Source organism: Talaromyces stipitatus, genomic scaffold (genome assembly GCF_000003125.1).
Source record: "Talaromyces stipitatus ATCC 10500 scf_1105507295541 genomic scaffold, whole genome shotgun sequence".
Lineage (NCBI taxonomy): Eukaryota > Fungi > Ascomycota > Eurotiomycetes > Eurotiales > Trichocomaceae > Talaromyces > Talaromyces stipitatus.
In genome coordinates, this window is record NW_002990115.1 from 3,785,463 (window position 1) to 3,811,461 (window position 25,999).

The window sequence follows — 25,999 nt, forward strand, 5'->3', positions numbered from 1 at the left end:
AGCGCGTCGGTAAATGTCCGATCTGAGCTCTGACAATCTTATCTAATCATCTGGAGAACATGTGATTTATTAATCATCGTGTCTTGATACTACATTTGTTATACTTGGTTGTGAACACTTCGTCATGTCAATCATTCCATTTCATTTTATTCGTGATACTCGGAAGAAATCATGCATGCATCCATCAACAATCCCCCGTTCCAGAATAAAAGCAGAGTACGTATAATCCTCCGGATGACACAAACGTGCAAACATACAACGACCGAAATGCTTCCCGGGTATACCTATGTACAAGAAACGAAATAACAACAGTATCTCACGAGAAGAAGTATGCCTCAAAGGAATTTTTCAACTAGTGTGACTTGGGTACGAGCTGTTGAAGTAGTACTATGAATCCGACTCGGAATACGAGTCTTCATCCTCTTCGAGAACCATACGTCTCATGACACTTTTATCGAACAGGTCCAACGCAAACCGGCGAGCAGGTAATCTGAAATGATGGCTTTCGAGGATGGTTAGTGTCTTTTGGAAGAGTTCTACTTGGCGGAATTGGTCTGGGTGTTTGGATTTGATACTATAAGTGTCTTGTTAGAAGTCTGTCTGTAATTTCTTTAATCCAAGTAATACATACCCCTGCAGGTCATTGGCTGCCCTTTTGGACAAGACAGTATTCCCCATGTCGATGATTAACTTCAGGATACGCTGGTTCGTTGGATCGGGGTCGGTAGAAGCGGTTTTGAATATTTCTTGTGATATGCGTTTGAGTTCCTGGTTGCGTTTGTGGGGTGCAAATGAAAGCTTGATCATGTTAGCTGATTGAAATAAGAAGTTTAGAATTATGATCATACGTGATATAGTTTCTCCAGACGTCGCGGTAGGCAAAGTCCTAGGGAACCACCGCGCTGATCAACAGCAGCATCCCATCCCGCCTCATAAACCATTTCCAATCCATGTTGGCTGCGCGATATGAGGCCCAAGACAAAGAAAGCAGTACCTCTCATCGTAATCACATCGGCTTTCTCAGCAATATTAACGATATCCTGCACGATTTCAGTCTCCTCCAAGAACGGAGCACCAAGTTCCATGGAGCCAACATTTCCCACAGCCCACAGACACCCTTTCACTTTCAGGAGTGCCTCGGGATCTTCTTCGCTCAAATCGAAATCTCGAATGGTACTCGCAAATTCAAGAAAGTGCCCTGACTGTTCAAGTAGTTTGCAACCTTCGGATGTACGGGCTAATTCTCGGTAGAAATGCGGTGGCACGACGCCAATATCCTGCATCTCAACAATGTCGTCGGGCGCAAACGAAGAGGTTTGCCGGCGTGGGTGGTCTACGTAGGCACGTGAGAGTGAAGCTTCCACCAATGCAACGTAGGCATCATTTCTCCCGAGGAACCAATCATCCATCTCTTGTGTGATATAGTCCAGTCCATCCAAGTAATGATAGCCGACAGAAGTCGACAGAAACCGAAGAAGTAGCGGAGCACCTATCTCTCCAAGATGGTCCAGTGACGGCCGACATTTAACAACGTATTCAAGATACTCTCGCTGATTGCAAGCTTCCTCCAAGATTTTGACTGCAATCTCGCAAACGGAAATATCGGGGTCGTATAGTTGGGTAACAAGCATTTGCACAACCCAGACGACATTATTAACAGCGAGATGATGCCCGACGGCATACTTACGAAGAAGTTTGGTCGCGAAGATTCGAATGTCTTTGGTGCCTGCAGTAAGTGCTTTGGACAAGAGCACTCTTAGGTGACTCTCCAAAGTAAAGTCCATGTTTCCAAGTAGAGCCTGAATGAGATCAGTCCGGTCTTTCAGCTCGATAATATGATAGAACATGTTAGCCATATGCCATCGTTCCATCATCGCTATACCCTTGGTATCACTACTCAAGACGCCAAGTAGCGCAAAGTAGCCACCACTCAAAGTACTTGCCATTTGTTCTCTGGAGAACAAAGGCGATGCCGAGGTGAGCCCACTCATACGATCAACTTGTGCAAGACATTCTGCGATCTGCCGAAGCAGTTTGTTATCTGCAAGATACTTGATCCCTTCAGGAGTTTGCATTAGAGTCCGTAACAAGGCACAACCTGTCCGGACATAGCGCTGGTTCGGCTTTGTGTTGGGTATCATGCAAAACCTGTATTTGAATGGTCGATAGAATCCAATCAAGCGCTTCATAAATTTCGAGCCCTTGATGGCTTCTTCAAGCCTCTTGGGATTTGTCAATGGTCCTTCGATGATGCGAAGAATCAGATCCCATTTCCATTTGACATAGTTAACAGTATTCAAAACCTGCGTCTCGAGAATGTGATTTCGAAACTGCGCTTCGTCCATTGCCGGGTTGAGTCTATTCTTAGCAAATTCTCCTGATAAGAGTGACGCAGAAATATCCTCGTCGACGACAGCATATCTTCCTGATGTGGTTGTAAGTGAGCCAGATCGTGCTAGAATTCGATTGATACTTTCAATCTGATATATAGTCGAGGTCGATATTTCATGGTTTTCAACATCAAATTTGACGGCAGCAGGAAGTAGAGACGGAAGGACCTGAAGACTAAAACTGACGGACTGTGGTAGAGAATGTTGAGCTAGCTTCAGTACCTCTGTAAGAAGTAAAGTGGCTTTTCTTTTCAGGGATTGGTTGTTCTCCACTTCAATAAGACCTGATAATGCTTTCACTAGATCAGCCTCCAGCAACGTCGCCAAAACCAATGCTGAAAAATGTGCAGTTAGGTCGAATCTGTTCTTGTCGTTTTCCTGATAGATACGTAGCTGCTTGCTATCCGACTCTGAACGAAGATTGGTCACTCTGCCGTATGTCGTCAGCCGTCTGCCAGCAAGGAAAGACGAGGACCAAGAAGGTGGCTTGATTTGAAGGGCATCGAAAAGTAGCTCCAGTATAAGATCTCTCGCGGTAGGATCAGGGTAGTTGAGCGATTCGAGTAACGATTGAAGTGGCTTCGACTTATCGCGGGCAAGTACAAGCAAACCGGGCCAGGTCTTTAGCATGGCCGAAATGGCCTTTGCCGAGCACTTCAAGCGCCCTGAGCGTACGGTATCCGAGAATGAGTCAGTGAAGGGACAAAGGACTGCTTCAAGTTCACGACCACCGTGAAGATATTGTCGCCTATGTGGAGTGTCCATAATGTGCAAAAAGCTCCCTATTAGACTTTCAGAAGCGCTGAACGTTCCCTCCGCTAAAGCATCGTGGAGTGGCCCAATCCCCCCCGCGTACGCTATTAAGCCTGGATCTTTGATCAAAATCTCAGCCAGGGTCATGATGGATATGTTTCGTAATCTATCCTCATGATGCTCCGCAACCGATACGATTGTTCTAACGACCGCTCTGGAAATCTCATGTACACCGTCCTTGACATCTAGAAATGCCCTGACGAATTTCAATGCCTGCTCTCTTTCAATGCTCGCTTTGCTCTCCTTGACCAGAGATAAAGTCACCAGCTCGTCTGTATGAAGACGGCGGATCGTCCTGATTGAAGCTCTGTCTGCTATAGCGTAACGGGTTAAGCGGTAACCAGCCGCCACGACTTCTCTGCTATCACTCAGTAGCATCATCTGAACCCGTTGCCCGAAGACGGACCACTCAAGGTCGTATTTTAATGTTGGATGGCGTTTGAAAAGTTCGACCAAACTGTTTGCTCTTTCAATGTAGTAATCCGGCGCCATTCCTTCTAATTCCAGAGCCTGCAGTGTTTCTGCTAGGACATATGTCGGTGACTCAGTCTCTCCATCTGCGTCATCCATGTTTTCATCCGCAGAATCTGTAGCACGAGAGGGAGATCGCATCGGACTCCCACGAAACAAGGCAGACAGCCGACTGCGTTGTGGTGTTGAAGGGGTTTGTGCGCGAAGTAATTCATCCTCTAATTCCTGTCGAAGTTCTGCTAGTTTCCTGTTTGACGTACTCAGTTCCGATTCGACTCGAAGCCTTTGATCTCTGGTCTGTTTGGCATTTTTGGTCAACAAGGCCTCCAACATGTTCTCCGTTCCAACTTTTATTTTCATCTCCTTCGCTATCTTATCTCGAATGGCAGCCTGGCGCTGTTCGGTCGTATCCGCAACGGGCTCGTCTTCCTCCATGGTATTTGAGAGCCGCGGAAATGGCGATACTGCATCCTGGCGAGGAGTCACGCTCCGCGAATTCTGCATACTTTTCAACTCCGAACTAAAACTCCCCGGTTGGGCTGACGGGGCGAGTGAAGCACCGCCGCGTGTACTGATAGAGCTGCTCCCACCAGAGCCGGAGCGCCCGTTACGGGTTGACCGTGAAGCGGCATCGTTCCAGCTTGTTGCTCCTCCATCATCTTGACTTCTGGAGACTGCCTTGCCTTCATTACCAAGTGCTCGAGGCTGAGTTGGTGTCGCCGAATTCCCGGTATTGTATGCAGACGCCATGGGTTCCCCTCCATACAATGGCCGCAACGCGTTATCACCTTGCAACAACGGAACGACGGGTCGACAAGGGTCGCATCGATGATCTCGTTTCTCTTAGCGCACGGGTATCCGGTAAATTGTGTTTTTGAAAACGGCGGCGTGGCTGTGGGTGTGTACTGTAGCGAACATCTAGTGTTTTGGGCTGCTTAGACTAGCTGAATCTCGGAGACAACGGCGGATCGATTAAACGCTAAGAATAAATACAGCTGGTAATTCCATTGCCCCAGACAGCAGGCGTAGAAATCAGAGAATAGATCAAATCCTCAAACTGACGAGTCTTGCAATACCCAGCGAGAAGGCATTTATTGTTGTGGCAGCATGTGAGGTCTGGGGGTACATAGCTGGCTAGACATATCCCGCGAAGTTAGCCTGTCACGCTTCTCCAGATCGTCCCAGGCTTGGCATTCCTCCCAGCGAACTTCCCCTTGTTTCCACTCAACCATCTACATTGCGAGTTCAAAATACTAACACAATTGCCCGTTGGAACTGATTTTGTCAATATAACCGCGCATATAACGGTCTTGATTGACTGCGACGAGTCTCTCTGATATGCTCATCCGTGATCGGTCAGGGATATCACAGCTTCAAATTGTCCAGTCAGTGTCGAACTGAGCTTTACCCTGTCACTTGCTAATGCAAATGCTCAAAGAATTATAAACCGATGATCAAAGCGCCAGAGACCATGCGATTGCACACCAGACACGGACGTTGAACTTATCTGAGGCGGGGATGATTTATCAAAGATCATACGATACAGTTGCCCTATCTTCACTGCTGACTTTAGCATCGTAGAAGTCCAACTCATATAGATAATAATCTTCAATGATCCCGGCCTCCGCCGCTGAGCTAGGCCTGTCGATTAATATGTTAGGTAAACACGATCAAGCTAACTATCGGATCGCAGGAATAAGAAATAAGAAGCGGCGCCGGCCTAGCGATTCGCGTCTGGCGGGTGTCGGAGCTGGCCGATTGGGTGGATGAGATAGATATCGATTCATTATTTATACCATACCTTTTCCCTTGACGTTCCTTGTATCCCTTGCAAAAGTACTTTAGATTGGCAAATCAGATAGGATATTCTACTTCTTTTGCTTAGTATATCCTGGTTGAAGACAGGTGAGTTAGCATCCAAGAATCTTATCAGCACGCCTATCCCCATATCTTGATACGGAAGCAATCGCAAGATAAGCTCCGCATCCAGAATTGCAGAGCTTACTTTAAGCTCCTACTCAAATAATTGTGGCTGTATAGCTAACTCTTCTTGACTGTCAGAATTTTGAATCTCCTGATATACTCAGATCGATTTCCAAAAAGGTTATCTCTTTTTTTTTAACCAAGAAAAATGTCTTCGAAGCTTGCTGCTGCCCGTTACGGCAAGGACAATGTCCGTGTCTACAAGGTCCACCGCGATGAGAAGACCGGCTTTCAAACAGTGGTTGAGATGACAGTTTGCTGTCTTCTCGAGGGCGACATTGACGTTTCGTGAGTAATCTTCATATCATAATATCTATGTTCAATAGCCTAACCTTTTGCAGATACACCAAAGCCGACAATAGCGTCGTAGTCGCCACAGACTCGATCAAAAACACCATCTTTATCCTCGCCAAGCAACATCCAGTCACAACCCCCGAAGTATTCGCATCCATCATCGGAAACCACTTCATCCAGAAATACAGCCATATCCATGTCGCCCACGTTAACATCATCACCCACCGATGGACTCGCATGACCATCGACGGCAAGCCCCATCCTCACTCCTTCTTGCGCGATGGCGCAGAAACCCGCAATGTCCAAGTTGACGTAACTGAGGGTAAGGGGATTGAGATTGCATCCACCATTCAGGGCCTCCATGTCCTGAAAAGCACTGGTTCACAATTCTGGGGATTCGTCCGTGACGAATATACTACATTACCAGAAGTCTGGGACCGTATTCTCAGTACCGAGGTGGATGCAACTTGGAAATGGAAGAAATTCTCGAGCTTGGCTGAGGTGCAGGCTGATTCAGCTCGGTTCGATAATGCCTGGAGCGCTGCGCGTGAAATTACCCTCTCCACATTCGCAAAGGAGAATAGTCCTAGTGTGCAAGCGACCATGTACAAGATGGCAGATCAGATTCTAGCCGCTGTCCCGCAGGTCGAGACGGTGGAGTACTCGCTGCCTAACAAGCACTACTTTGAAGTTGGTAAGTATCTCACTCCCTTTCCCCATTATCACGGGAATAGTGACTGACGAGGTTCTCTGCAGATTTGAAATGGCACAAGGGTCTCAAGAACACAGGCAAGGATGCTGAGGTTTTCGCTCCCCAGTCAGGGCCCAATGGACTTATCAAGTGCACTGTAGCTCGCACTTCCAGGCCCAAGCTTTGAGCTTTTCAGATATCTCTTCATAAATGCTTAGAATGGGTGTTGCGGGCGTTATCTGTTGCATGGTTAATGTATATATCTATCAATCCAAAATTCTTTTCTCTCCAAAAGATTGTCTATCGTAATGCTTGCGATATACAATATATTTGTAGCACCGGATTGAGGATCTAGAATACAAGTAGATGCCACGACGGATAAGACGTAACAGAGAGGAAAGGGAAAAAAATGCCAAAGACTCCATCCATGCGCTTTGAAGTAACCCAGAAAAGAGGACAAGACTTTCACGAAAGAAGAACAATATATATGTTGTACATGTTAGACGAATCATTGAGAAGCCGACGCTGACTCGGCTGTCTGTTTGGCCTCTTGGAATGCTTGTTTGACCTCGGGTAGGTTGCCTAGCACACTGGTACCGGCGATCTTGACAATATTCTTCTTGTAAGGGTGCTGAAGGCCTTCGAATGCTGTAAGAAGTCAGTTAGCACCTGCTCGTTATTGAATGGCCAATCTCGAACTCGGCGGGATATGAAAGCACAAAGGTCAGCTTACTCTTCAGCCTCGCCAATCTCTTATCCCTCAACCGATTCTTAGGCAACATTCCCCGAACAGCCCGCTTCAAAACCTCACCACCACCCCATTTCTCAAACATCTTATCCATAGTCATACTCTTCAAACTACCCGGCCGAGTCGTATGCGTGTAGTATTTCTTCTGCAGGCGCTTTTTACCGGTAGTATGTAAATCATGGCATCCCACAGCAACGACATAGTCGCCGCAATCCGTGGATGGGTCGTAGATGGGCTTGTGTTTGCCCATGAGATGGAGTGCGATTGAGGAGGCAAGACGGCCGAGGGATCGCGAGTCTGCACCGACATCAATGTAGTGCCATGTTCGCGAATAGGCAAGACGTGTCTATATCATATAAGTCAGTCGTGATCCGGAGCTATTAGAAGTGTTCGTTTTGTTACTGACTTTTCCGGCGGTCTGCGACATGGTGTCGTTGTCACGCTCTAGGAGAGCAATTGACAAATATAATCTTTATTTCAAACTTGCAAAGACAATTATTTGCCGGCGACAACAATCGGAGATGTCCTAGTCGAATGTCTAGAACTCCTTCACTCCAATTGTTGAGTCCGTTGACGCTCCGAAGCTTTTGGCCCAGAATCGTTTCTTGGCGGCAAGTCACATGACTTTACACCCAAAAAGGCTAGACGGAGTTCGAGAGAAAAAGAGAAAATCCTAATCCGTACTAGCGGCAACACTAAGCGAAAGCCCGCACAGCCTGCCCCGATTGTGTGCGATCATCTTCAATATCGAGACAGTTGAACAACATCAACCCACCGAAACGACCACACTCTCTCCCTTTGACCCCGGCCAAAGCCATATTATTCACCCATCATGGCTTCTACGCAGAGTGTGCAATGCTTCGGCAAGAAGAAGACTGGTACGTTTGGAATTCAGGGAAGCAGGAGAGATAAAAACTAACTGAGTATTCTTTATCGCATTATAGCTACCGCAGTCGCCCACACCAAGGTACGAAATGAACAATCCCTTAGCGATGATTGATTTGGATACGGATAGAAGAGAAAAAAGAATGATTGGAATTGGTGGGAATCGTTTGCGAAAGACACATTACTGAGACCGTTCTTTCTTTACAGCAAGGCAAAGGCCTCATCAAGGTCAACGGCCAGCCTCTTAACCTCGTTAAGCCCGAGCAGCTCCGCTTCAAGGTACGAAAATCGCAGAAACCAGGAACCATAACAAATAGGGGGAGAATAGAAATCTAATAGAGGATATTCAAAACATATAGGTCTATGAGCCCCTTTTGATCGTTGGCCTCGACAAGTTCGCCGGTGTCGATATCCGTGTCCGCGTCACCGGTGGTGGTCACGTCTCCCAAATCTACGCTATCCGCCAGGCCATCGCCAAGTCCATTGTCGCCTACTACCAGAAGTTCGTTGACGAACACTCCAAGAACCTCCTCAAGCAGGCTTTCATCCAGTACGATCGCACACTTCTCGTCGCCGACTCCCGACGGGCCGAGCCCAAGAAGTTCGGTGGTCCAGGTGCTCGTGCTCGTTACCAGAAATCTTACCGTTAAAAGAAGAAAAAAACCAGAAAAATCACTTTGTTGTTTTTTTCTTGTTTTTATTTTTCTTTTAATCGTGTTATGTTAGTTTCTGCTTGGGAATGGGGGGCGCGCGCGTCTTGTCTTATGTGTGGAAAAAAGAAAAAGCATATTTCATTGTCATGAGATGTTGGGAGGACAAAAGAAACTTTGTTAGCCAGCCACTTGGGTGGAATGAGAAGTGTGCTTTGAATCCTGAGAAGACGATTGGGATTTCCTTCTTTCTTAACGAGTATCAATCAGATTCCCGGGTGACAGATTAAGGGGAAGGAATGTCCACACAGAACGAAAAATGGAGATGGAGAAAAATCCCGGGATAATTTTTTTCTTTACGCCCTTGTTTGTACGAATTCTAGCAGGCAGGGTTAGTGTGGGCAACGAATATGTCAAGAATTTCTATATCAAATGAAAAATGGCATTCATGATTTCAAAATTCAGTCCGTTATTCTGAATGGGTATCAAAAGTCTACAATAGTATCATGTTTTACACTAATCCATAGGTGTGTCGACGTCAGTTGCCTCGTGCTCTTGTCCCGTACCGTCTCCTGTATCAACAATCACAGGAGCGTACTCGCCCGTCTCATCATCCTCATCTGCACCGCTCATCTCCATTTCGACCTGTTCTCCGTCTTCGAGCTGTAACATCCCTCGGCGCATAATCAAGTCCTTGCGTAGTTCCCATCCATATTCTGCTCGTACCCATTGCTCTAATGCATCCATCTCTGGCCGCACAAGGCTGCCTGCACCGTCTGTCTCTGATTCTTCTAGTTGATGTACAGATTGCCGGAAGTCTGTTAATAGTTTTCGTAGAAAGTTCCCATCGTAGTCACCATCCATCTCGAAAAGCCCACCATCAATATCCTCACCATGGCGTAATTGTAATCGCAAGAGTTGAAGCACGTCTCTGAAGAGCGGTTCTCGTTCTTTAATCGCAATCCGACATGTCAAGATCAACGCTAACAGTCGCTTCCATTGCTCGAGACAGGAATAATTCATGAGAGTTAGGATCATGAGGAAGCAGAACTGCAGCTCCCCCAGTATTTCACCTTCCCCTTTCTTCTCATCATTATTTTTCGGAGAACTATATCTCCTAATCAAATCGCCCAAGGCCCATGATCTATCCTGCGCCGCTTCTGTCCTCTCACGACCGATTGCGCCTTCGCGCCATGTTCGTTTCAAATCAATGGGTAGAAATTGTAACTCTTTTTCCTTTTGACCTTCTTCCCCGCCCCCAAAGCTGTTCGTTCTGACCTCCGAAGCCATCTCCCCCGTAATCCCAGGAATATTATCCGCATCTCGCGCCGCGGTACTTGCCGAATTAATACTCCAACTCGGCCTATCGTCATCGTCACTAAACGGCGTACCCAATATCCGAGACAAGATTTCCGGCGTGATACGATTCGTCAGTCGAACCCAATCCTTGCGTGTGGGCTCCTTACCCGAAAGTTCATCTTCATCCACCTCGGTGCTTTCGGGGAGCCCCTTCGTTCTATAACTAAACAAAGCACCCATTTGTCTCAATCCTCCTAGATTGGCTTTCCAGCGCATGGTCTCAAGTCGGTTTTCGTCATTGTCGCCTTTCATGGGCACTAGGGTCTCGATATGCTTGTTCCATTTCCATATACGAATGTCTGGCCCGTCGGTGGTAGCAGTACCGTTGTACCGGATTATGCTATTGGAACTATCGTTGCTACCACTCACTGAGTCGAAAGGGAGATTCCGGACGTAAAACCATGCGCCGCACCGTATTGAGAAACTCTCTGTAGTACCCGTGTAGAGAAAATGCCAGCCAGGCGTTAGGTCGCTGATACCGTAGAATTGTTCGGTGGATGTGAAGCTGAGAAGATCGAGGCCGACGAGGGTTTTGGCGGGGAGGCGGGGTAGGAGGATTGTAGGTGTTGGCCGTATATTTGGCATCCTATGAAGACCTTAAAGCTATAACTCTTGAGTATATTAGTGACTCCTTATTGTAGATCTGTATCGGTGATTGTTAAGTCGGAGAATGATGGATGAAAGCTGCGGACGATGTCACTGCTTCATTCTTTTAAGCTGGCGGAAAGAAGTGGAGAAAAATCCGACGTCGATATCATCACGATATTCCAGAACCTATGGAAAATACTAGATATATGATTTTTATCCGATGTGAAAATCTCTTTATTATCCTAGATTACCCCGGATTTCTCGAAGAGATGATGATCTTCGCATAAGAACTAGCTCGTGTTAGGGCTTCACAAGCATATTTCCAAAATGGGAAACATCTCATCCTCCCACAACGGACGTCTTAATCCAGTCCATGCGCAATCCTCCCCTTGTTCATTAGATCTATAATCTTCTTCACACTCTCCCGCCCTTCCATATTAGCGATCCATTCATAATACGTAGGAAAATCCTTGTCAAACCCCTCAGTCTTCCCCAATTCCTTCAGCACACCATAACCAACTGACGCTCAGGTGATAAACGACAGGTCCGCATATGTACACTTGTCACCAACAAGCCAGTTACCGGCCGAGTTTTTGCTGAGTGCGCGCTCAATGACGCCAATGACTCTCGGAATCTCGTTTGCATAACGATCGATTGCGGATGGGAGTTTCTCAGGGTGAAAGCGGGCGAACCATGTGGCTTGACCGAAGTAGGGACCTTGGCCTGAGTCATATGACTGTATTAGGAGCTGACACAAGACATATAGGAGTGGCAGTCATACCTGAGATTTGAAAAGCAAGCCATTGCTGGCAAAGATACTTTTCTGGAGAATCTTTGTAGGAGATTTTGCCCTCCATGTCATATTGATCAACCAAGTAGAGGATAATAGCTCCAGACTGTAGTATAGTTAGTATCATTCACAACTTAAAGGGATCCGTGCTATGTGCCTCCCAAAGCGTTATCCAGGTATTGGGATCCTTGAGTGCAGGTAGGCGGCCATTAGGCGTGATCTGAAGATAAGATTCGTTCTTGACTTCAGAAAACTCAAGGTAGTGGATTTTATAGGGAAGAGACAACTCTTCTAAGATCATGCATACTTTCCTATTCTGCTGCGTTAGCTATTTTCTATCCAAACGTATACTACCTCACTCACCATGGATTTGGGGCCCCCAGTGACCCCAAAGTTCGAGCGTTTGAACCATGTTGAACTGATGAGTTGTAATCACAAAAAGTGAGAATAATCTTGAAAGTGACCGTATAGCAGATATTTATAATCTCGACAGAACCTTGGAAAGAGACCGGACATACCATCTTCATACTTCTAAAGCTGTATGCAACAACACTTGATTTCTAATACGAAATGACTAAATCATCAGCTATCTGCATAGCTTAACACTCTTGTCTCAGAATAGTCAGTATATCATGTCTTGAATTGAGCCTAGATCATTTAGGTCGCGAAACTGCTAGCGCGAATCATCCAAGACCATTCCTTTGGTGGAGTAAGCTTCATTTTCCTTATTACCTCGTGACTTCGGACATACTACCTACTCAAGGCCGCACGAAAATGATTAGACGTATTTTAACTGCTAATCACTGGGGGTTTCAATCTTAAAGGAGTATCTAGAGGTGAAGAAACGTCCTCCTTGCTCGTGATATAGTGATGGTCTCCGGACATGGTTGCGCAACTTGCCGATCCAGACATATCAAATGCGATCGGTCTCTCCCTAGCTGTCAAAGATGTGTGAGCGCAAATCGCATCTGCATTGCACGTAATGAATCAACTCAAAAATGTCCTATGGGAAAGCGGTCAACTACACGCACAGCATTGAATTCGCAATGGATCGCAACCACTCCATCCTACAGGAGTTCTTCACACCATCTCATGCTCCTACGGCGAAGCACAAAACCGCCTTGGATGCAGGATGCAATTGACTATTTTCTGGAAAATTTTGTCATTGAAGGTGATCATCTTCCTGATTTCGTTGGTGAAGGAAGTATTGAGATGTTTGATATTTCGCCTGCTGAAAGCGGCCCGGGTCGAACAGTCATCGAAGTCCTTGATACTTTAACAGCTGGACTTTTGGTTATTCGTGCAGCGTCAATGCAAACGACTGAAGGGCGACGGAAGCGACATATTAGTTATCGGGAGGCTATGCGAGATCTGAGGGAAAGTATTTCCCTATATCCAAATTCGAGGACCTTGATAGTGCCTATTTTTCTCTTTGCACTGTATGAGGTGAGTCTTCTTTATATAAATAAGCCATTGGACTGCGGTTAAGGCTCGAAATAGATGATTGTGAGCACTACTTCGACCGAGAAGACCTGGCGGATCCATTTGAACGGATTGCTTGCAATGATCCACCATAGTCACAGTGCAAAAGACAAGAGAACAGCCGCAATGGACAATGTGTCAGCAGTACGGAGATTTACCTTATCAGAGAAAACCGCTGATCTTCCAGCTTTCCTCATCTCACAACCCTCTATGGACGGTATCCAAAAAGCCTGGTTGCTATTAGACATCACCAAATTGCGCCTAAGAGAGCTCGTCACCATTATGAACCACTTTCGTGCTATTGATTATACCCGAAATATGATGAGTTTTAAAAAACTTGATGTCGAAAAGCTTCGAGTTTCTATCAAACGTATGCAGAGGGATCTTCGTCTGGTCAACGACTTGATTCCGAAAAAGCATCATCCTGTTAAGATCAATGCTACTGGCTGCCATTGTCCCTCAGATCTCCCACCAAGCTATAATGGCTACTACGAGGAATCATATTCAGACAGTCTGATATGCACGAAGTGGAATGAATATAGAACACTGATATTGAGAATTGGTGATTTTCAACTGAGAACAGGGTGATTCTTATACGCAGGCACAAGTCGACCGAATACAAGAGAAACTAAAAGCCTGACTCAGATGATGAAGGAAGCTGCCGATGGGATTTGTGCATCAGTGGCATACCTCAATGGGCAATCGAGCATGCAGAATGATAGAGTCTGGAAGCACGCGGCAACATCAATGACGACATTGAGTGCGTTGAATCTCATGTGGCCATTGCACTGCGCAATCGCCATGGGATCCATTACAACCGGGGTTCAACGAGACTGGATGAGCGAAATGCTGCTGTACATGGGTTGCAGACTGCGAATACCTAAAGCCATGGGTTTGGCCGGCACATTTACGCAAGAGTTCACGTATTCGGAAGTTTTGGCTAGCTTAACGCTACTTGGATCGGGAGTCCTGAGAAGCGTGTGATATGTATCATCTCTACATGCGCACACATACAACCATTCCTACTGGATGTATACCATGACAATTCAAGTACTTTTTACGACATCATGTGATTTCAAGAAGACTACCTTCTAATTTTTTTTGGGAGAATGTGAAGACCAGGCGTGAGACTGCCGTTCTTCGCGTTTATTCCATCCACAATTGCTTTAGACCGCACAAGGTACATATCCTTCTCACAAACCCAACTATAGCTATATCCAGATACCCGCATATGTATATCGGAGAAGAGAGAGAAGATAAAACCCCGCGCACGTAGCTGTAAACATTTTGTTGTTTACAGACGACGACCACGGCGACCACCCTTGCGACGAGTAGAGTCGGAAGGAGTAGGAGTAACGTCCTCAATACGGCCAATCTTCATGCCGGAACGGGCCAAGGCACGGAGAGCGGACTGGGCACCGGGACCCGGGGTCTTGGTACCGTTACCTGATCAAGATATCAGATGCAAAGTTTTTGAGGATCAGCAAAAGCAGAAGTGTACATACCACCGGTAGCACGGATCTTGATGTGAAGAGCGTTGATGCCCAATTCCTTGCAGCGAGCAGCAACGTCCTGGGCAGCAAGCATAGCAGCGTAAGGGGAGGACTCGTCACGGTCAGCCTTGACCTTCATACCACCGGTGACACGGCAGATGGTTTCGCGACCACTGAGATCTGTTAGTCCTGGCTTTGTTATTGTGTTGTTCGAATATTTGGTGAGACGTACGAAAGATCGGTAACGTGGACGAAGGTATCGTTGAAAGAGGCGAAGATACGAGCAACACCGAAAACGAGTTTGCCTGTACATTTGATGTTAGCGGGGAACACACAATCAACAGAAGAAGACCAAACGTACCATCTCCGGCCAAGGGGCCGAGAGAGACGTTCTCCTGGGCGGGAACAGCTTTCTTGGTCTTAGGAGGCATCTTGTTTGTCGTTGGGTGGACTGCAATTGTCGTGGATGGAATATGGGAAGGAGAAGAGAGGAGAGAAAAAAGAAGGCATTCAAGATGCGCCGATAAAATCGGTGGTGTGCCCTAAAATTGTATCTGGGGTTTTTGATTGGCTGGCTGTGCGGATTGTGGGAAGCGAATGCCAAGATATTTATGTAAGCAAGAGCGGGTCTCCCGGAGCTTTTGTCGGGCCGAGAAAGCTTTGTTAAAGTTCGTTTTTCTTTTCGTTCTTTTCTCTTTGTTCTTTCCCAACATAAAAGCTCACCACGCTCAAGATGTCCTCTCTTCAGATCCCTTAGTCCATTTTGAATCGATATCTTGTCATTTCTCATGTGTGAGCACTCAATTGCGAGCCCAATCATACCAACGAGTGGATGAGAATATCTGTCTGCTGCCGGCGACTACATTGAGTCCCTTGCGCTGACAGCATCAATTGTCATTGTCCGTCGCTTATATATATTCACATTACTTTCAATATGGTCCTTACCAAGGAGAATGCCTCCGTCGGCATCATCGGAATGGGTGATATGGGCAAAATGTATGCTCAGCGACTGAGCCAAGCAGGTTGGAGGTAATGATGTGTAACTCCTTTCAATTTGTCCATTTCGACTCGATAGTAGATTATCAAGCAAGGTAAGCCCACTTCATTCTTTTTCTTTCACCTTCATCCTCCCTCGAATGATGACTTGAGTGCATTTGGCTCGAGTATGTTTTGACTGTCCCTGCCTCGCCATTCTGGTGTGGGCGTGGGACGGTCAGGACGTCAGTGATGTAAAAAACTCGCTACCTTAACTTTTTCTTTTTTCTGAAATGAGATTTTGTCCATTCGCTGTTTTCACTACCGTCTATACCGTTTTAGAACTCATGCTAACTTCTCTCTCAGCCAGGTTGATATTACACGTAGCCTTCTTAACATCTATGCTGATACCACCCGTGATTTCCAGGATAAATGCCTGTGACAGACCGGATAAGTACGAATCATTGAAACAAGAATATGCATCAGACGTATGTTCCTCTGAAGGACCAACCGCACCAATTTTTGTACCAAACAGTAAAACTTATCTCAGTCGTAGCAAGATATCTCTATATTCCCGAATGGACACTTGGTCTCGCGGATCAGCGACTACATCATATACAGCGTAGAGGCCGCTTATATTGACAGAATAGTTGCAGAATATGGTCCTTGTATGTTCTGGCTCAGCCCTTCGTTCTTCGGAGCTCTTCTGACCGTATATGTGACACTAGCAACGAAAGTCGGTGCGATTGTTGGCGGCCAGACGTCCTGCAAATCTCCGGAACTTGCAGCTTTCGATAAACATCTCCCATCGGACGTAGAGATTGTCTCATGTCACTCGTTGCACGGGCCGAAAGTGAATACAAAGGGCCAGCCGCTGGTACGCCTGCGATCTGAATCCTTCAGGCCTCAATTGAGTTAACCACCTTGGCCAACTAGGTTCTTATCCAACACCGAGCTTCCGACGAGAGCATGAGATTCATCGAGCGAGTGTTTGCTTCATTCGAGTCTCAATATGTCTATCTCAGTGGCGAGATGCACGACCGCATCACAGCCGATACCCAGGCTGTGACGCACGCCGCATTCCTGAGCATGGGCACAGCATGGTACTCCAATAATCAGTTCCCCTGGGAGATCGATCGTTGGGTAGGAGGTATCGAGAACGTCAAGATCAATATCACTCTTCGCATCTATGCGAATAAATGGCACGTCTACGCCGGCCTCGCCATTCTCAATCCTGCCGCTCGAACACAAATAAGACAATATGCGAAGTCGGTCACGGAACTTTACAAATTGATGATTGAGGGGAAAAGAGAGGAATTGAAGAGAAGGGTCAAAGAGGCTGGCGCAGCGGTCTTTAAGTCAGATACCGAGGGACAGGATCTATTGCTGAGGGATGAAGTGCTTGATCGATTTTCGTTGTCGAATAAAGATTCTCGTGAAGAGGCACCTCCAAATAATCATCTCAGTCTGTTGGCTATTGTGGATTGTTGGTCTAAGCTGGGTATTGTCCCGTACGATCATATGATCTGTTCTACTCCTGTGAGTTCGCTCTCCTATTCATGACAACGTTCTGGCTTGTTGATGCGTACAGCTATTCCGTCTCTGGCTCGGTGTCACCGAATACCTCTTCCGTAATGAAAGTCTCCTCGACGAAGTTCTCGACATAGCCATCGACGACCAAACATTCCGTTCCGACGATTTGGAATTCACATTTGCTGCACGAGTAAGTATATCCTTCCGGATTTTTCCATAAAGAACAATCTGACATAGTGAATCAGGCATGGTCAGATTGTGTCTCATTCGGCGACTTCGAATCATACCGGGACAGGTTCGAGCGTATCCAGAGCTACTTTGCGCCTCGATTCCCGGATGCGGTGAAATTGGGTAATGAGATGATGAAGACAATCCTGGAGAAGACAAGTGATCATCCTTGAGTTTTTTTTTTATAGGAAAGAGATATTATTATGCGTTTATTGATATCAGTGAGACAAGCTTACTATTACTTTGACTATTATGCGTGGTTAAGCGACATGATTGTGAATCAGTATGATTAAATGGGAATCCAGAAGTCGAAAATATAGCCACACTGTGAGAAGAATCGGAGTTCTGAGCTGGGGATGGTTAATTGTGCCTCACTGTCAAAATAACGGCATGTTGAAAGTGTTCCAAGGGTATTTAGGTAAGGTTGGTCAGTTGACTCGCAGATGATACAACCTTGGAACCCTAGAAGAGCCTACATTTAGTCAGACAACTTACTAGTCATGCCATGAAATCTACCGAAATTAGTAATCAGGCGTGATATATACTAAGAGCATCAATTCTACAAGGAGGATGGACCCGTACAATGTAAGGATGGTTTTTGACAACACAGGCAGTTTGACGGTAATATGCCGGGGAGTGCCTCAAATGCCCTAAAGACGGCATGCGGACCGAGCCCGAAGTATGCAGCTAAGTTAGGGCTTCTCGAACGCTCAATATTTTGGACTCTACAACTAGAGCATCTAACCTCATAGTAACAAGAAAGCCTATTCAACATCATAGCATTCCGATAATGGGCAGAAAATTCCACATGTGTTCTTCCTCTGGCGCAACCTCAAAATCGAAGCGGATCACATCTTCCTTGTATGGGAGCAAATATGTGCTCGTCACCCTGAGCATATATTGATTGTTCAGTTAGCGAGATATGGCCCCTAATTCTTTGTCATGACAAACTTGGAGAGCCAGCTTACCAATGATGCTCTTTACTTGCTTGATATTTATCCAACTCCTGGCGATTCTCGTGGAAGCTTAGCAGAGCGAATTCGAAGCCTTTGCTTCGTTCAATAGGATCAGTTACGGATGGTCCGCCGACGACAAGACGATGAGACTTGACACATTCCAGGTTTTTGAGCCTTTTCAATTCGCGTACGAACGTGGCCTTGTGTGCTGCGGTTACTTCTGACCGGAATTTGAACATGACTAGAGATGGTTTGACAAGACATAGTTAACGTCTGGAGAGCAAATTGAATATAAACTCGAAGTGAAACTTGCCTATGTGGATAATTGTCATAATGGATAGTTAGGAAACATGTGATGATGGGATTGAATAGGCGGATTCGTTATGTTGGTATAGTGCAGGTTCGCGAACACATATCTCTTTCAAAATCGGATCTAAATCCGAATGACCGGGTCTCAAGCCACTGCAGTTTCCGGTTAAGCTATGAACGGAGCATGATTGAATCTAGATGGAGATCTATTCATGGGCGACGGCGATGCATGTATTCAGAGGAGTGCGGTCTCCCGTGCCGTTTCGAAGTCGGTCCGCGCCCGAATACAGACCCTCCTGTCGCAAAACAGTATGACTTACAATTGATGAGATATGAATATTATACATTATGTTGATGTAGAGCTAATTTCAAGGATGAATATTTTACTTTGACATTTCACTGTAGACAGGTAGACGTTCATTATCATGTTATCCCAGCCCCCTTAATGGCCATCTCTTCGTTCCCTGCTGGCAATTTCTCATGGCAAATTTTAAACCCAGAAAAAAGAATAAAAACGCTATTGATGCCTTTAATTCGTACGGTATAAACGACTTCAAGATCACGGGGGAAATTATTTCATCTCTGCTCAAGATCGTGCTCAAATTTATGCTTGGGTGTAGGTGTGATTCGTGAAACCATATGCTAGCCCTACTATATAGCCCTAACCCTACATACATGAATGCAAGCTAGTACTAATTTGGAGAAAGCGGGATAAACTCCGAAAATCAAACGACGTCAAAGGTCTACCTCCAACATGAAAATGCTTTCACTTCGTTCGTAGTTCAGTTTCTCAAAAAGTGCAGTATACATGACAAGCACCTGTTATTTCTTTTGGAGGGGCTACTACGCTCGCCGTATTCCGTCTCGTTTGGTGAATCGACCAACTCGTGTCTGTTTGCTATGGAGTTTGATACATTCTCCTTTCAGGGTGACGGCGACAATGCCGCAGCAGGTCAATCCACCGCTACTGCATCGACTCATACTATTAGGCGACGTGCATTGGCTTGCACTCGATGTCGTCGGCGAAAAGTGCGCTGCGATGGAGCTACTCCGAAATGCTCTACATGTCTCAGGGCAAATGTGGAATGTGTCAATATTAGTAGCAGGGGTAGACTGGATGCCGAATCGCAAAGGTAAGTAGTTGCACCTATTTTACAAGCGTATGTTCTTGTTGCGTTTTCGTGTCTTCCAACCAGGCCTCCATTTCTGTTTGGCATTGATGCAGGAGGATCTTGGATTTTAACTAAGGTAAGCTAATGTAAGCTAATCGTCTGAGTTAGTCGTCTTGAATATCTAGAGAAACGTCTAAAACAGCTCGAGCGAGAGAATCGGGACCTTATTTTGAGGAATGGTCCCGACCAATCCTTCACAACGGCCTCAGACAGTCGCCGAATATCATCACAAGCTCAGATATTCAGTAGTCCATCTACAACGCGAGCCCCTAGTATCATTGCTCAACACCAGCAGCAGGACCTCGAGTCGGTTAATGAGAGTAACCTACACAACAATCATTCCACATCTACTTTTGATGCCCCCTTATCTCACAGCTCTGACCGCATCACTAAAGACCAGCCACTTGCCCATGAAGTTGGCTTACTCTCTCTCTCCAATGTCGCCAGTGACCCAAAATACCTGGGCCCTTCTTCCGGAGTCGCATTTGCGCGACTGATTTATTCCAGTGCTCCGCAGACGCAAGGCTTACCAAGCAGTGTTCACTTACAAGATGACACCAGCAGCCGCACAGCTCAGCAGGATATCGCCCAACCTGTAGGCTTGCCATCTTCTGCGGACTGCCAACAATTCGCCGACTCTTACTTTTCCACTTTTGGACAGCTGTATCCTTTCATCCTAGAAGATGAGTTGGATGAACTCCTTGGCGCAGTGGAGAGATCTTCTGGGAATCAGAATTGGCGTAATCTCGTCCCTGGAAGGATTACTCATGCACAAGTATACCTGGTCTTGTCACTGGGAGCTCGTATACTAGAGTCGAAGTTATTGAGCGACTTTTCCTCAGAGGGTTTGTTTGCAACCGCCATGACATACGTTAGATCAGCTTCTCTCCATGATAGCATTGAAGGCGTGCGGATCCTTCTCTTGCTAGTGCTCCATAGCTTCCATAGCCCGGACGGTCTCAATGCTTGGTTTCTTACACATACTATAATCGCCAGTTGTCTCGATCTGGGGTTGCATCGACGTGAAACAAGTAAGCTTTTCTCACGATTCAGACTTACAGCTTGATATAACGAACTCATGCTCATCACTTGTCATAGGTTCCAGACTCGGAACCTATACTGCAGAGGAGCAGCGGGCTCAGTATACGCGCAGTGCTATCTTTTGGTCTGCATACTCAATCGACCGCACTCTGACGACTATTTTGGGTCGTCCACTGACATTACGTGACGAGGCTATAGACCGGGATTATCCAGGGACGGTTGGCTGCAGAGAAGTTGACAACGCAGCGACATTATGGTACCATAACGCAAATCACGACTTATCTCCCGGTAGTAGTATTCATAAAACCCTAGCATACAACCCTTATGTGGCTGCTATCTTTTCGGTGCGTTTCGACCGAATTGTAGCTGAGATCAAGCTCATGATCTATCGAGTAGCTCGCTCGCCACAGCGATTCCCGTGGCCTGAGAATGTTTCTGCATGGCAACAAGATACTGAAAAGGCTTGCGACATGCTCTGGGTCGAAGCCCGTGATACTTTACGTTCTCGATCCTTTGCCGCTCGGCGCGCTGTGTCGCATCGTGTGCTACAACAGCTGGAACTCAAATACCATCAATGCTTAATACTTCTTTATCGTCCAAGCCCGGAGATCCCACGGCCTCAGCGACGCGCTATCCAGATGTGTTTTTCAAGTGCCATGGAAATCATAAGAATACATACCGATCTGAACCGGTTTTCAAACATGGACTTTTCCTGGCTTACAGCACACGCTCTGTTCGTCTCGGGAATTACAATGTTATATTGCCTATGGGTCCACCCTTATGTCTGTAAGGACTTATCTATTACGAACTGCTTAGATCAGGCTCGAGCAGCCTGTGGTTTGCTTTCGACTCTTGGTCGGACATGGTCGGTTGCTAAGGACGCATGTCAGAAGCTTGATCGACTGATAAGCGTTACAGCCGATGCATATCGAGGTGAGAATAATGAGGACGTATCTCATGGGCATCCTGCGAGGCCAAATAATGGGCAGGGCCATTGTACATCCGCAGATGATCAGCTCGCGGCCGATTCTTCATCTTTGATTGACTCTAATATGGACAAGTATGCTGCGGTGTACAGCATTCCAGACATCTCCTACCAACAAGGAGCAGATATGTTCATGGATGAACTGGGTGGCGTGAGAGATTTCTTTGATCTTGGATGGTTGGATGATATCAATCTTAACTTGGATGACCAATCGTGGAAAATGGGCGAGGCGACATAGAACACACCCATAACGTAGGCTTGTTCCGGTTCATTGGTCTTTCGCCATTTTACCAGCCTGGCGAAGCCTGTCACGGAACTCATAGGATGCAAATACCGAGGCGATGATGCGTCAATGGATACGTCTGGCTGCCAGATGATCCAGGAATTAGGGAGTGGAATGTTTCCTCTTGGTGAAAATGGGTAAGAGACGGACAAAGGATAATCTTATGTCATAATGCGGTGCCTCCTCGCCTAGTTTACAACAGGACGCACTCCCTGAATTCGCTTCGAGTCGTACAAGTATCGTAGGCGCAGACCCATTAGCTGTGATACCGGATATCCCAAGGCGCTTTCTGCGAGTGAGATAGGTCTAGTTATTCATGCCTAAACGGAAAACTGTCGAAATCATGCCTGAAATGGACACATCAAGCTTCCAATGCATAGCTATATTCACAAATACATACGCTATCCGCTATAAAGACAATGGCTAACATTGGTTGCTATATCTCGAACCCTTGACGGGGGATCATTGTCCCCATTAGACGCACACTACTCCCTTAAGACCATCATCAACTCATGCAAGGGTTGATTTCAATGCGATCAGTGACTATTCAAGTCGCATCTTCGAAAGAAAGCAAACCAATAACCAGCCTCTGAAGGAGTATCATTAACCGCTGAACTGTCCCCGAGAAAAGAAGGTGCAAATTTGGCGCGTTTCAGGATTCAAAGTATCCGTGAGGCAGTCAGAAAAAAAAAAAAAAAAATAGAGCAAGCTGGCGGTTACCAGGTCTCCATAGAGTCCATACTGTTCTGGGGAATTGGGCGGCTATACACACAATGTCGTTTGGTGGTTAGGGCTAGTCAATGCGAATCCGCATGGTTAAATTCGAGTGTTCTCGGACGAATTCTAGGCTTTTGTACTACAATGCCAGAGGGTTTAAAAGTTATCAGTGCTCTGTATCTTTATCGCAATTTCTGATGTGGGCTGGATAGATGCCTTTGTGTCTGGCCCTGCCACCCCATGCGGAGTGTTTAATTAACCCTAACCCTAACGAAAGTTTGGCAATCATAGTTTTGTCGGATTAGTCGGTTTATTCCAGGCCAATCCTGAAGAGTGTTTTACTAGGATCAAAGAAAAGAAGTGACTAGCAAGATTGTATGTATTGAGTTCTGTATCTCTCTCTCCATCAGGTTTCAAAGCCGGGTCTTTTATAGACACTTTTGGCGGGGTGATTTGTGAGTCATCAAGAGGGGTAAATTTTGGGGGCTATAAGATAGGGCTTCTGATTGTTCACTTCCTTTTACTGCCTTCGGATATCCGAATTATCTGACACTGTCTTGCTGGATATCCGGTTTATCTAACAAGTTTTTGAGCTCCCAAAGTCAAATACGCTCGGTGACTTCTACCGCAGAGGTTCCGGCGATTCTAGCATACTTCTGTCACTGCGCGATTGTTACCGAAGCAGATTGTATTCAATTATGGTTGCGAATATTGCTGGTTTTGCGAATTATAGGCTGTATAGAGGGTTCATCGCAACGCCGATAATCTCCGGGCGTCACACTCGGACTGAGCATGGAATACAGACAGATTCAAGGATTCAGTGCTGGTAAGGTGCGAGTGTCCAAATCAGTTGCGCAACAAAAGGAGGCTGTAGAGATGAAGAAATGTGTAACGTTTCGGGGATGCGGGAGAACAGACAAATGACGTGGGCTGCCAAGTCCATTTTCTTCTAGATCGTCAGCATCCAGACCTGTCAACTTTGACATTTTTTTATCATCATCTCTGGGCAAACTTCAGGCTGGGTTGGATATAAATCAATTCAAGAATGCCCTGTCGCTGTTCGCGGGCGAAAGGTGTAAATGTTGTTCAATAGCGAGGTCAATATCTGCGACTGTCCAGTCAATTGTCTCCCATGCCATTGAAGGCCCTTATCAATTCTATGGAGCATTCACAATGGACGCAACCTTTATCTCCATCCACGGTAAGTGCTGGAGCAATACAACTGGGCTCGACTGCAGACATATAACCGCTTTTTACTCATCACTGCTGCGCAAACAGATATGAGCAGAGATGCTCGCATTCTATATGCATCTGACTCGATTGAGTACATCCTGGGCTATCTACCACATGAAGTGATAAATAGGCCATGCTGGGACTATTTCCATCCCGATGAGATGCCATTTGCGCAATCAGTGCATGGCCGAGGTGTGCAATTGGATAAAGCGGCCGTTTTACGGTATTGTAGAGTGAAGCATAAGTTGGGATATTGGGTTTGTTGTGAATGCGTGTTTTCGGTTGTGTACAATGTCCTAGTGGCTTGTACGAGTATATATCGGCAGGGGGCGTTCAGTCAGAGTGAGCACTTTCCATCTGCGTGTAGCTTGTCACTAAAAGTTTGATAGAAAGAGCTGTCGATGCCCCAATCATCCGCCGGATTTTCACATCATCCCCGCGAGATCCGCGATATCATATGCTTTCCTATCTTTCGAACAAATTCTCTCAGAATCCTACAAATGCCCTTCATGAGCCGAGGGCAGCATTGTTTCTCAACCGGTTTACACGAACGCTGACAATCATGTTTGCAACGGACGGGGTGGAAGAGATTCTCGATATCACTCCACGGCAACTAGTGGGCAAGAGCTTTTATTCTTGTATCCAGGAACAATGTTTACATGATGCTGTTCGCTGTCTGGAAGACGCAAAGGTGAATAGCTCTATAGCCTATCTGCGGTTCTGGTATCGAAATCCATTGGAGGAAGACAATCCTTCAGTTCCAGCGGACCCAGCGGTCACAAACAATACTTATGATAATAGTCTTTATGGTAACAATACTGCCAATACTACATTCTCGACAGGTTCAGAACTCGGTGTGGCTGCCATGGGCGGGTCGACATCTCAACATCCTCAACAACAGCCACGCCTTGAACTCGAAGCAGTCGTCTCATGCACATCAGATGGATTAGTCGTGGTCCTGCGTCGCGCACGGCCTTCAATCCCACTACAACAAACCCTTACTCCTCGGTCTCAGATTGCTGCAAATGGCATCTTTGCCTCACCGTGGGCAACGAATCCAATCATTCCCCAGCATGCCATGCAGTCTATGCCAACACAAACATGGCCACCAAATCCTAGAACGACCCATCCGGCTTATAACCGGGCCTACGGGCCGAATCCAATGGTTCCCCCAGGCCACCCTGCTTATCCAAACTACATCAACAATGGACCTGGCGGGCCTCATCCACACGACTTCTACAGCACAATTCGCGACGTGGCGGTCTTTGCATGGGGTATTGTGGGTATAAATGGATCTCTAGAGCAGTACCGGAAAGGACAGCCCAGTTATGAAGCTCTTCCGCCAGATGGAATACCCATTTGGAATCCGAAACCGGAAGATGGGGAGTTTATAGATGAAAATCAAGACAAGAAGGCGGATATCAAGGCTGAAATAGAGCAGCAGGAGACGGTTAAACGGGATGAAGCATTTACGCTATAATCAATTGGGTAGTGTCTATAATTGATCAATAGTCTGAAGTCTTGCCTCCCTGATGTCAAGGTACATTCTCGAGACGATATTGATGACCGCGATAAGGGTTAGGGCTGTAACATAATTTGCGACAGATTACTTAAGGGGCTGACCCACAGGCTTGGTCAGGCACCCCAAACGCAACTGCATTCGTGCTTACTGATAACGCATTGAAAATAAACTGACAGGGCTAATAAATGTATTCATTATATCACAGCTCAATTGTCCTTAAGCAAAGAGAGGACACGGCATGTTCCGAACTCATCATTCCTACTGGCTGCGATCTCCGAGCTCGGCGTGATCCATCCATACGATGCGATTGTATTGATAATACATACCGTATCATCTCAACGTTTGGTTCTTGTAGTCAATATAAATAGAGTGTGTCTCGACTCTCGACGTCAAAGTTAATTCGGCCAA

General features: G+C 46.3%; 11 protein-coding genes across 11 annotated transcripts; 6 read left to right on the plus strand and 5 right to left on the minus strand.

Moving 5' to 3' along the window:
- Nucleotides 1-123: 123 nt before the first annotated feature.
- Nucleotides 124-4,424, minus strand: TSTA_037440 (cytosolic regulator Pianissimo, putative; the record flags this gene model as incomplete). Its single annotated transcript, XM_002480913.1, has 3 exons — nucleotides 124-574; nucleotides 632-798; nucleotides 849-4,424. The coding sequence occupies 3 exons, from the start codon at nucleotides 4,422-4,424 to the stop codon at nucleotides 388-390; spliced, it is 3,930 nt and encodes a 1,309-aa protein (XP_002480958.1). The 3' UTR covers nucleotides 124-387.
- A 1,073-nt stretch (nucleotides 4,425-5,497) lies between these two features.
- Nucleotides 5,498-7,391, plus strand: TSTA_037450 (urate oxidase UaZ). Its single transcript, XM_002480914.1, has 4 exons — nucleotides 5,498-5,579; nucleotides 5,736-5,945; nucleotides 5,999-6,645; nucleotides 6,708-7,391. The coding sequence occupies exons 2-4, from the start codon at nucleotides 5,806-5,808 to the stop codon at nucleotides 6,827-6,829; spliced, it is 909 nt and encodes a 302-aa protein (XP_002480959.1). The 5' UTR covers nucleotides 5,498-5,579; nucleotides 5,736-5,805; the 3' UTR covers nucleotides 6,830-7,391.
- Nucleotides 6,719-7,959, minus strand: TSTA_037460 (mitochondrial 54S ribosomal protein YmL23). The gene is made up of 3 exons (XM_002480915.1): nucleotides 7,797-7,959; nucleotides 7,376-7,736; nucleotides 6,719-7,290 (listed from the first exon to the last, which is right to left on the minus strand). The coding sequence occupies exons 1-3, from the start codon at nucleotides 7,815-7,817 to the stop codon at nucleotides 7,151-7,153; spliced, it is 522 nt and encodes a 173-aa protein (XP_002480960.1). The 5' UTR covers nucleotides 7,818-7,959; the 3' UTR covers nucleotides 6,719-7,150.
- Nucleotides 7,960-8,139: 180 nt separating this feature from the next.
- TSTA_037470 (40S ribosomal protein S16) lies at nucleotides 8,140-9,382 on the plus strand. Its single transcript, XM_002480916.1, has 4 exons — nucleotides 8,140-8,268; nucleotides 8,335-8,357; nucleotides 8,483-8,554; nucleotides 8,635-9,382. The coding sequence occupies exons 1-4, from the start codon at nucleotides 8,223-8,225 to the stop codon at nucleotides 8,923-8,925; spliced, it is 432 nt and encodes a 143-aa protein (XP_002480961.1). The 5' UTR covers nucleotides 8,140-8,222; the 3' UTR covers nucleotides 8,926-9,382.
- A 59-nt stretch (nucleotides 9,383-9,441) lies between these two features.
- On the minus strand, nucleotides 9,442-12,074 carry TSTA_037480 (AAR2 family protein; the record flags this gene model as incomplete). Its single annotated transcript, XM_002480917.1, has 5 exons — nucleotides 9,442-10,880; nucleotides 11,431-11,595; nucleotides 11,654-11,768; nucleotides 11,820-11,973; nucleotides 12,022-12,074. The coding sequence occupies 5 exons, from the start codon at nucleotides 12,072-12,074 to the stop codon at nucleotides 9,442-9,444; spliced, it is 1,926 nt and encodes a 641-aa protein (XP_002480962.1).
- Nucleotides 12,075-12,397: 323 nt separating this feature from the next.
- TSTA_037490 (uncharacterized protein) lies at nucleotides 12,398-13,853 on the plus strand. The gene is made up of 3 exons (XM_002480918.1): nucleotides 12,398-12,613; nucleotides 12,736-13,108; nucleotides 13,163-13,853. The coding sequence occupies exons 1-3, from the start codon at nucleotides 12,546-12,548 to the stop codon at nucleotides 13,730-13,732; spliced, it is 1,011 nt and encodes a 336-aa protein (XP_002480963.1). The 5' UTR covers nucleotides 12,398-12,545; the 3' UTR covers nucleotides 13,733-13,853.
- Nucleotides 13,854-14,203: 350 nt separating this feature from the next.
- Nucleotides 14,204-15,105, minus strand: TSTA_037500 (40S ribosomal protein S14). The gene is made up of 4 exons (XM_002480919.1): nucleotides 14,999-15,105; nucleotides 14,870-14,942; nucleotides 14,650-14,810; nucleotides 14,204-14,590 (listed from the first exon to the last, which is right to left on the minus strand). Exons 1-4 carry the CDS (start codon nucleotides 15,066-15,068, stop codon nucleotides 14,439-14,441), a joined length of 456 nt encoding a protein of 151 aa, XP_002480964.1. The 5' UTR covers nucleotides 15,069-15,105; the 3' UTR covers nucleotides 14,204-14,438.
- A 127-nt stretch (nucleotides 15,106-15,232) lies between these two features.
- On the plus strand, nucleotides 15,233-17,626 carry TSTA_037510 (prephenate dehydrogenase). The gene is made up of 7 exons (XM_002480920.1): nucleotides 15,233-15,666; nucleotides 16,040-16,100; nucleotides 16,169-16,280; nucleotides 16,341-16,489; nucleotides 16,549-17,151; nucleotides 17,204-17,335; nucleotides 17,391-17,626. The coding sequence occupies exons 1-7, from the start codon at nucleotides 15,572-15,574 to the stop codon at nucleotides 17,544-17,546; spliced, it is 1,308 nt and encodes a 435-aa protein (XP_002480965.1). The 5' UTR covers nucleotides 15,233-15,571; the 3' UTR covers nucleotides 17,547-17,626.
- A 521-nt stretch (nucleotides 17,627-18,147) lies between these two features.
- TSTA_037520 (uncharacterized protein) lies at nucleotides 18,148-18,568 on the minus strand (the record flags this gene model as incomplete). The annotated part of the gene is made up of 2 exons (XM_002480921.1): nucleotides 18,148-18,262; nucleotides 18,342-18,568. The coding sequence occupies 2 exons, from the start codon at nucleotides 18,566-18,568 to the stop codon at nucleotides 18,148-18,150; spliced, it is 342 nt and encodes a 113-aa protein (XP_002480966.1).
- A 1,010-nt stretch (nucleotides 18,569-19,578) lies between these two features.
- Nucleotides 19,579-22,074, plus strand: TSTA_037530 (uncharacterized protein; the record flags this gene model as incomplete). The annotated part of the gene is made up of 3 exons (XM_002480922.1): nucleotides 19,579-19,771; nucleotides 19,936-20,841; nucleotides 20,909-22,074. 3 exons carry the CDS (start codon nucleotides 19,579-19,581, stop codon nucleotides 22,072-22,074), a joined length of 2,265 nt encoding a protein of 754 aa, XP_002480967.1.
- Nucleotides 22,075-23,467: 1,393 nt separating this feature from the next.
- TSTA_037540 (uncharacterized protein) lies at nucleotides 23,468-25,612 on the plus strand. The gene is made up of 2 exons (XM_002480923.1): nucleotides 23,468-24,411; nucleotides 24,459-25,612. Exons 1-2 carry the CDS (start codon nucleotides 24,117-24,119, stop codon nucleotides 25,547-25,549), a joined length of 1,386 nt encoding a protein of 461 aa, XP_002480968.1. The 5' UTR covers nucleotides 23,468-24,116; the 3' UTR covers nucleotides 25,550-25,612.
- Nucleotides 25,613-25,999: the final 387 nt, after the last annotated feature.